Consider the following 9,673-nt stretch of genomic DNA (forward strand, 5'->3'; position numbering starts at 1 on the left):
CACATCTAGGACATTGCAGGTGTCCTCTGACCCAACGTGGCTGCCCACCACAGCCACATTCCAGCCAGCAGGAACCACAGCCCACCTCTTCCTTTAGGGTACAATCCAGAAGTTGCCATATCACGTCCACATGCATCCACTGGCCACACCTGGTGACATGGCTCCAGCTAGCTTCAAGGAGGACTGGGAAATATCTTTCTTCTAGGAAACACATGTCTGGCTAAAAATCATGGGCTCTATGATTCTTGAAGAAGAGAAACACAGACATTGGGAAGAACCAGCAGCCCCTGCCGCATCATGGTGACCACACTCTGGTGTATTTGTTTGATATGTTTAACTCTCTCTCCCACTAATTTGCACTGAAAGCTCACAGCTGGAACACAGGTGGTTCTGTTTGATTGGCCCAGGAACTTAATACTGTTTACATCGCCAGCTGTCTTCTCTCTTTGGTGTTTCTTTGTCTGCTTTGCTCATTGATTTTCATATTGGCCTTTGATTTATTTTATCTATTTCATTAACATTTCTTTTGCAATTTCTCAGATTTCTTACATGTCGGTTTTTTATATTTCTTAAAATTCTTGAAGCTTCAAGTAAATATGTGTCCCAAAATGCTTTAAATTCTTTAAGTAAACATTCAGAAATGAATATACATCAGTTCCAAAATAGTTGAGAAATGTTTAACCCTAAGCAATGCAGAGGTTGTAAGCCACATTTTTAGAAGGAGAAAAAAATTCTCAGAAATACACAATTGATCTAAACGGCCACTACCTATCAGTGAGTGACAATATTTAAGAAATAACATGATCAGTGGGTACTTGCATGTTCACTGGTTGGAGTGACTTATGGGTGGCTAAACTTTGGGGAAGCATGTTTTGTTTTGTATTTAATAACAAAACGAAATTTACAGATGCGGATATGTGGATGCAGATAGAGACAGTCTTTTAGATGAAATGCCTGCTTAACTCATTCACCTCAACATCCATCTCATCTGAATGCTCATCTTTGGCCCACGGTCTGTCATCTGAGATACAGCTGTCCTCCTAGTTACACACTTCCTAGACCTCACAAACATTTCCATCCAGGGACCATTCAAATCCTGGCGAATGCCCAGGCTTCCTGAATGTGCACATACCAGCCCCATTACTCTGAGCAGAAGCCTGGTTCCCACCCACTTGCTCTACCCCTTTTAAGGTCTAGGTTGTCTCCCCACCCTAGCTAGCCCTTTCCTTGGGGACCCAGCCAGGGCTCCTACCCATAGACCTTGTCACCCAGAAACCAGCTCAGACTGCCTGCTAGGTGGAAGGATTTTCTGATGGTAATCCAAAAAAGGCTTAGGTTTGGGATTGGAGCTAGGAATTCTACTCAGAGCCCAAATCTCATTTGAACACACATACATTTTTGCTAGGATTGGAATCAGATGCCATAAATATGTATCTTTAGAAATACCAATATAAGGTAAAAAAAAAAGTACTCATAGCTCTATCCCTGTAAAGATTATTATCCTCTCCATAAAGCACCATAATTACTTGAATGATTGCAAGGGAGTGAAAAAAACTGGATCTGGAAGAATTCTGCAACTTGTCCAGGCCAGGTTTTCTCAACCTATTGGAAATTATTGATATTTGGGGCTGGGTAATCGCTGCTGTGGGGCTGTCCTGTGCACTGTAAAATGCTCAGCGGCATCTTTGGCCTCCACCCACCAGATGCCACTAACACACTCCCGTTTCCAGCGTGACGACCAAAATGTTTCCCCACGTTGCTAAATGACCCCTTGGAGCAAAATTATGCCCAACTGGGAACCTCTGGTTTAGGAACATGAAGGGGTTGAATGGAAACCGCTTATTCACCCAGGCATGAACTTTTCAAATAGGAGGCTGACTTTTGAGGTGGGTCACATGACAGCAATCTGTTAGCCCTTCGTTAAGAATTTGAAAGACAGTCACTACAGCTGCCACCTGCCTGATCCCAAGTGTATCACCTCTGCCCTTCACAGTGGCTTCCAAGGGCGTCCTGTTAACCTCATGTGACAAAGGAAGAAACTGAGATGCCAAAGGCCACATAACTTAAGCCAAGGTCACACGAAGAGGAGGCAACAGAACTGGGATTAAAATCCAGATCTGCAGGTCAACAAACTCCATCCTCTTTCCCACACTCCGAGCAGCGTCTTCTTGCCTTTGTCGCTGCCTCTGGAGATGGCAGCTGGATCTGTCATCCACGCAAACGCAAGGTTTTAGGTCCAGGGGCGGTAGATGGATGCCTGTGGGATGCCCTGGTAACCTGCGGATACCTTTACTTTATTAATTATTGCTGCCAAATGGGGAAGTCCCTCTTGGTTCTGCTGAAGAAAAATGGTTGTTCTCAGGGGACTCTGACTCCCCCGGTTACCTACCTTCAGTTGAAGCAGCTTTTACCTCAGCCAGGCTTGATTTTTCTTGGCCACCATATAAGGTCATTGACAGAAAAAGGAGAACCATGCAAGTTCATTGCCAGAACACTACAAAATGATGATATCAGAGACAGGAAGCTCTTGACCACAAAGGAGGATTTTAAAGAATCAAGGCAGATGTCAGAAAGTTTGCAGACCCTGGATTAGACCATCAACACACAGACCATCAAACCTGAAACCCTCTCCCTTTGCTGAGATGTTCCCGAGTCCCTGGCCCCTCCTGCCCACCTGTGTTCCTTACCAGACCATTCTCTGATGTGAAAGTCATAGACATACATATGGGGACATGAAAGCACATGTATGGCAAAGCTCTTATTCATTTCCTTTCAAGAACTATTTTATCGCAAATGGATAGAAGCACTAATTTTCTGCCTTGAAAACTCAAAAATGTTTTGCATAGATACTTTCCCTAAGCTGAGTGCATCTGAAATACTAACAGTTTTTCAGAGCAGACACGTAGTGGGCACAGAGCAAGATGGTGAGAGGCATTAACAATGCCCTTATTTTTCAGACTCTTTTGGAAGCTTTATTAACTCCTTTGAACTACATAGTCATTAACTACTACTTCACTTTATGACCACCTGCAGCTTATAAAGGGGCCTGCCTTGGGGCTTCCCAGGTGGCGCAGTGGTTGAGAGTCTGCCTGCCGATGCGGGGGACACGTGTTCGTGCCCCGGTCCCGGAAGATCCCACATGCCGTGGAGCAGCTGGGCCCATGAGCCATGGCCACTGAGCCTGCGCGTCCGGAGCCTGTGCTCCGCAATGGGTGAGGCCACAACAGTGAGAGGCCCGCGTACCACAAAAAAAAAAAAAAAGGGGCTGCTTTGCAGCATTGGGCACCAGAGTAATTAGCTTATTCATTTTTAACAATTGAGATGATTTGTTTCAATAGAAATGGTTTGGCAAGTGGGAAAAGACACAGATTCCAATCTTTAGTAAAGAATAATAATGTGTAAGGAGGTTGTTTTGTTTGGTTTTATTTTTATTTTATTATTAAAAAAAATTTTTTTAATGCCTAAGCAATCATCTTTGGTGTAGAACTTGTAGCTCTTGTCAAAAAGCCACGCAGTAGTTCAGCCAGCAGGGGGAGCCTGTAGTCTCGTTTAAATTAACTGGGCCAGCCAGGTATTGGTTTGGGGCTTAAAAGTCTTCCAAAAATGTGGCCAAACCTGTCTTGCTGAACAAAATAATTCTTCTATCACAGACACACAAATCTGCAAAGCATTTGAGGGTTTTCTTCTCTACAACCCACAGTGAAGTTTACCAAATTAAGTGGTGTTTCTATATTTGAAAATGAAAAAAAAAATCATTGACTAGGAAAGAAAGGACAAAGAAAAGAGTGAAGTAGCTAATGTTTAACAAACTGAAATGACAGTAGCTTTGAAGGCCAATAAAGTGAATACAAAATCAGAGAGAGAACCACAGTGGTCATAGGCACGTCCTGGGAAATAAAAGAACCATTCACTAAAAACAATTCTCCTCAGAGCCAGGCGAATCTCTTTGGAGGTCCCAAACCCTGAAAAGGCTCTTCCTTCCCAAAATCCCAATGTGGATTTCAAACTAAAAACAGTATTAATATACATAGCCTTCACTGAGCTGTACCCTTACGATTTGTGTACTTTACAGTATAACTCAACAGAGGACAAACAAAACAAAAAAGTTACAGATATGTGCTGAAATTAAGATAACTTTTTCTTTAGCGTACTTCTAATCCAGAACTGATTCTCATTGAAATTAATAAAATTAAAACATAATAAATACAAATTATCTTAATCATTATGCTCTTAACTTACTTAGACACTGCGATAGCTTTAACTTGTATTTTTCCATCAGGCAGAGTAATAGGCTTCATATACTTCAACGTAGTGTTTTCACCATAACCAATTTTCTTTAGGAATTCAGGTTTGCTGCCATCCAGGGTATAATATATGTTGACATCTGGGGTGTCTGAAAAACCCAAAAGAGGATATCTGGAATTAACATTAAAGTAGCAAGTCCCTGAATAACACCTATGGGTCAGTTATTTAATGAGTTTTTTTTAATGTACTGTAGAAATGAATAACAATAACTAACCATAATTGAGTTCTTTGTGCCACGCACTGTGCTTTACATGAATTAGCTAATTTTATCAGTACAACCTTATGATAGGTCCTATTTTATACCCACATTACAGATGAGGAAACTGAGTCCCAGAGACGTTAAGAAACTTGTTAAATAACAGCAGAGTTGTGGTTTGACTTATGGGAGGTTGGATCCATAGGCCATGCTCTTGAACCACTATGGTATTTTGCCTCCCCAATAGAGCAATGATACAAATCAAGCAGGGGTGAATTTTAAAACTGCAATGCCTACTTAGAAAGCAGAAGCTAATTTTTCATTCTTGGAGCATTGCTTAAGAAATGCTTTTGTTATATTTTATTTGGACTAGGTAAATGATTCCTACATTTCTTAGAACATTTGTAAAGGTAAAAAATACATATGATCCAAGATTCAAAAGGTCAGAAAAGGATATACAATGAAAACTCTCCCTCCCACCCCTGACATAAGTTGCCCAAAGGCAACCAATAATATCAGCTATCCTTCCAAAAATAGTTTACATCCATACAAGCATATATGTACATAGTTTTCCCCCCTCCCTTTTTTTTTTTTTTTTTTGCTGTACGCGGGCCTCTCACTGCTGTGGCCTCTCCTGCCGTGGAGCACAGGCTCCGGACGCGCAGGCCCAGCGGCCATGGCTCACGGGCCCAGCCGCTCCGCGGCATGTGGGATCCTCCCGGACCGGGGCACGAACCCGCGTCCCCTGCATCGGCAGGCGGACTCTCAACCACTGCGCCACCAGAGAAGCGCTCCCCCCTCTCCTTATATACAAATGGTGGCTTATCATACCCTGTTCTACACATTTCTCTTTTCATTTAACAATCTGTCTTGGATATTGCCCTATATTGGTACCTAAAAGCATCCCCATTCTTCATTACGGCTGTACTGTATTCTGTCTTTCTATGGATGAATCACTGGCAAACAGCCAATCCCTACAGATGAACATCTAAACTGTCTTCTTTCCTTTTCTTTCTTTCTTTTTCTTTTTCTTTTGCTATTACAAGCATTGTAATGAATAACCCTATAAAGAGTTCTTTTTATAAGTGCATCTGTAAAATGTGTAGAACTCGTACTGTTGAGTCAAAAGCTACGGGCACTTGTAATTTTGGTTAACGGTGCCAAACTTCCCTCCACAGACAGTGAAACAATTCACATTGCTATCAGCAAGGCACAGAAGTGCGTGTTTACCCACAATCTCAGCCATATTGTGTGTGACCATTTTTTCTTTTATTTTTGCCAATATTTCTTTTATATTTTCCTAGGTTAAAAAAAAGTATCTCATAGTTTTAACTCACATTTCTTACATTTTGAGTAAGATTCACTCATTCATTCAACAAATATTTACCAAGTACCTATTACATGCCAGACACTGTTCCAGACACTGGGGATACACCAACGACCAAAGTCCCCGCTGTCATAGAGCTTCCGTTTTGGGAAAAACACACAAGCAGTAAACAAACAAAAAATTACATATAATCTGTTAAGTGGTGATTAAATGCAAGGGAGTAAAAAAAAGCAGGGGAAAAGGTCTGCTCAGCAAGCTGGTGAAGGGGTGAGTAGAAGCATATTCTCATATGTTTAAAAGATATTTGTATTTCCTTTCCTATAAAGTGTTCTTTCACATCCTTTGTCCATTTTACTATTGGGTTATTATTATTTTTGTCATTGAATTGTAGAATCTTTTATTTATTAGACATTTTCAATATTAGAGAATTTGGATATCCTGTCATCATTTGTCAATAATCACCCAACTTCTCCTGAGGGTTATGGGCACATATACTAAGACTTGTATTTTGGTTTGAGAATTTTTGAAAATAATATTGGCTTTTAAGATAAAGGGAGATACAGTATAACGTAATATATTCTTAGTTGGAACTCTTAGTCTAGGAAGCCCAGGGGTCACACCATCGATACAGATAAATAGTTGTATGCACATTAGTTATTAAAATACATAACTGGAGTCTCAGAGTCTGTTTTTTTAAATCGAAGTATAATTTATTTACGATGTTGTATTAGTTTCACATATACAGCAAAGTGATTCAGTTATACATATGTATACTGTTTGTTTCTTTTTCAGATTCATTTCCATTATAGACTATTACAAGATATTGAGTATAGTTCCCTGTGCTATACAGAAGTTCCTTCTTGTTTATGTATTTTATATATAGTAGTATGTATATGTTAATCCCAAACTCCTAATTTATCTCCCCCGCTCCTGCTATCCCCTTTGGTAACCATAAGTTTGTTTTCTATGTCTGTGTGTCTATTTCTGTTTTGTAAATAAGTTCATCTGTATCACTTTTTTTAGATTCCACATATAAGTGATATCATATGATATTTGTCTTTCTCTGTCTGACTTACTTCATGTAATATGATAATCTCTAGGTCCATCCATGTGGCTGCAAGTCAGAGTCTGTTTTAAACAAGTATTTGTTCATATGTTCTATCTATAAAACTTTTCCTTCTCCTTATGTTAATTATATATGTATATGTGTATGTGTGTGTGTGTGTGTGTATTCCTGGCATTAACAGGAAATGCATTCACTGCTTTATTTCTGCAGAAATAGCTAAGATTTCTTTTGGCATTACCATGTGACAGACCCTGTGCCCCTCACATCACATATCGATTCATTAAACCTCACAATGGCTGTAAACAGTAGATAATACTATCACTCTCTTACAGTGAGGAAGCTGAGACTTATAAAGGCACAACAATGTACTGAAGGTCACTAGAAGTTCTCAAAGCCAGGATTCACTCTCCAACCTGTCTGACTGGGAAGCCTGTGTTAGCAGGTCAAACTGAAATCCCAGAAAAATAATGAGAATCCTGGGAAAGTCTGGGGAAGCATCAGGAAATCCTCCCTTGGCTAAGGTGAGTCAAGGCATTGCTACAACTATTACCCACACAAATGGAAGGTTGGCAAGAGTTTTAATCTATATAAATACCACTCTATAAACTACCATTGTTTCAAATTTTGCAAGTTTTACAAACTTCCCAAGATCCTGATTATAGAAAACATGTAAAGAGATAAATCAACAACCAGATGAATATAAAGAATATGGCAGTGTTATTTTAAATGATTTCAAGTATATTTGATTCTTACCTGATTTCATTTCCAAAAGCGTATTGTTATCAATTTCATGGTTGGCTTTTCCGGGCTGAGGCACCCGCAGGGGAATGATTTGAGGGACACACACTGAACCAGCCGTCATTTCCCCTCCTTACATTAAAAACAGTGGATGAAAATAAATTCCAATGGGCACCTATATTTGAACACAAACACTGAAGAGAAGCACCTCGTTCAAATACAGTGAGACCAGTAAAAACTAAAGAGAATACTGTTAATCCATTATCTACAAATATCATTTTTATTTTTTGGGAGACTCATCTCAGTTCTTTGGGTTTTTTTTTTTTTGTCTTTTTTAAATTGAAGTATAGTTGATTTACAACGTTGTGTTAATACAAATATCTTTTTTTTTTTTTTTTTTTGGCGGTATGCGGGCCTCTCACTGTTGTGGCTTCTCCCGTGGCGGAGCACAGGCTCCGGATGCACAGGCTCAGCGGCCATGGCTCATGGGCCCAGCCACTCCGCGGCATGTGGGATCTTCCCGGACCGGGGCATGAACCCGTGTTCCCTGCATCGGCAGGCAGACTCTCAACCACTGCGCCACCAGGGAAGCCCACAAATATCATTTTTAATTGAAATAATTATTGTTTCAGCTGTATTCTTGCTGTTGAGATCTGGTGTGGGGTTTTGATTATCTAAATATTTACCTCACTTTGGGAGAAAAAGCATGAATGTATGGGATGGGGGCACAAAATTCTTTTAAATGGACAAATTAAGTGAACTCATCAGAGCAGAGACCATCACTGATGACCTGACCTGAGCAACCCCTGGATCATTACCACATTTTTCTGCCACCTCTCTCGGTTTCAGGCAAGTCAGCACACAAGAGGAACAGAAGTAACTCTGTATGTAGCATGAAATGTTAATTTAGAGCCAACTCGTTTGGGAGAGCTCCAGGTTCAAAGCCCTGCAGTTGTCACCAATTGGTTCTTGCATGTGAAAGCTGCAAAAGAAACTTTAGAAGGATGGCAGAGGATCATGCCTCAGCCGGAAGAAAGCTAGCATGGATATAAACAGTGAGCAAAAAAACACAAAAGTCTCCCACTCCATCTACTGTATTTATAAATAATTAAGTACAAGTATGGAGGCCTTAGGGATCTTTTTCTTGGGGGGGGGCTCATAATTATTAATACATAAAGGATTCAGGGGGAAAAAAACCCCACACCTTAATACAGCAACCATTTACATCTCCGATGGTCTGTTCAAATTTCAATGATAATGGATGCATAGGTTTTACTCAATTAAAATCTATATTAAAACTCGAATTTTATAGTGTACTTCTTGCACCCTCCACTATTATTTACAATTTTCCAAGTACTTATAGAATCTTATTTATCAATTTGTGATTGGACACTTAGGCATTTACTAGTTTCTTTTTAGTTTTGGGTTTTGCTATTCTAAATAACGTTGCCCTGGGAATTCCCTGGCGGTCTAGTGGTTAGGACTCCACGCTTTCACTGCAGGGGGCCCAGGTTCCCTCCCCAGTCGGGGAACTAAGATCCCACAAGTCTGAGGCACGACCAAAAAAAAAAAAAATAATTTAAAAAAAATAATGTTGCCCTGAACATCTCTGTGGTTTGAGGTTTGTCACAGAATATAACCCAAAGGTGGGATAACTAAACTTAAGCAGTGAACTTAATGCCTGGTTGGACAGTTCCAGGTCGGAGGCTAAGAATTTAAATTGCAGATACAGATATAGATAGTGGAGCAACGGCCCCTACAGAAGGGATGGACTCTGGAGCTTGCCCGTCCTCACACTTTCATTTAAGTGAGAGACAGTTAAAATAAAAACAGTTAAAAACTAGTTCAAAATAAAAACATTTGGGGAGGGAATAATTCATGCGGCGACTAGGAGCTGCCCTTGGAAGGCTGCCAGTGGGTAGGCCAGTGGGCCCCGAGCGAAGAAGATCAATCAGTAGACCGATCCGTTAGGCCCAAATGTCAGTGTGGCGTCAACAGCATCCCCTACCCCGCAACCCCTCCATCCAGACTGCTCCCTCAC

At 40.6% G+C, this 9,673-nt stretch overlaps 1 protein-coding gene across 12 annotated transcripts in view; it reads right to left on the reverse strand.

Annotated features, from left to right (window-relative positions):
* Positions 1-9,673, reverse strand: part of DZANK1 (double zinc ribbon and ankyrin repeat domains 1) — a 74,648-nt gene that overhangs the window by 64,542 nt on the left and 433 nt on the right. For 8 of the 12 annotated variants that reach the window (XR_009559153.2, XM_030872441.2, XM_060285516.1 and 5 more), the window contains exons 2-3: positions 7,648-7,826; positions 4,240-4,393 (exon numbers count right to left, since the gene is read on the reverse strand). Coding sequence is in view for 11 of the 12 variants with exons in the window: in XM_030872441.2 (XP_030728301.1) it covers positions 4,240-4,393; positions 7,648-7,756 (263 nt within the window). In the remaining variant the exon portion in view is untranslated. The remainder of the gene's footprint in view (positions 1-4,239; positions 4,394-7,647; positions 7,827-9,673) is intronic. The other 4 variants (XM_030872438.2, XM_030872435.3, XM_030872437.3 and 1 more) reach the window with 2 other exon arrangements.

Source organism: Globicephala melas, chromosome 15 (assembly GCF_963455315.2).
Source record: "Globicephala melas chromosome 15, mGloMel1.2, whole genome shotgun sequence".
Taxonomy (NCBI): Eukaryota; Metazoa; Chordata; class Mammalia; order Artiodactyla; family Delphinidae; genus Globicephala; species Globicephala melas.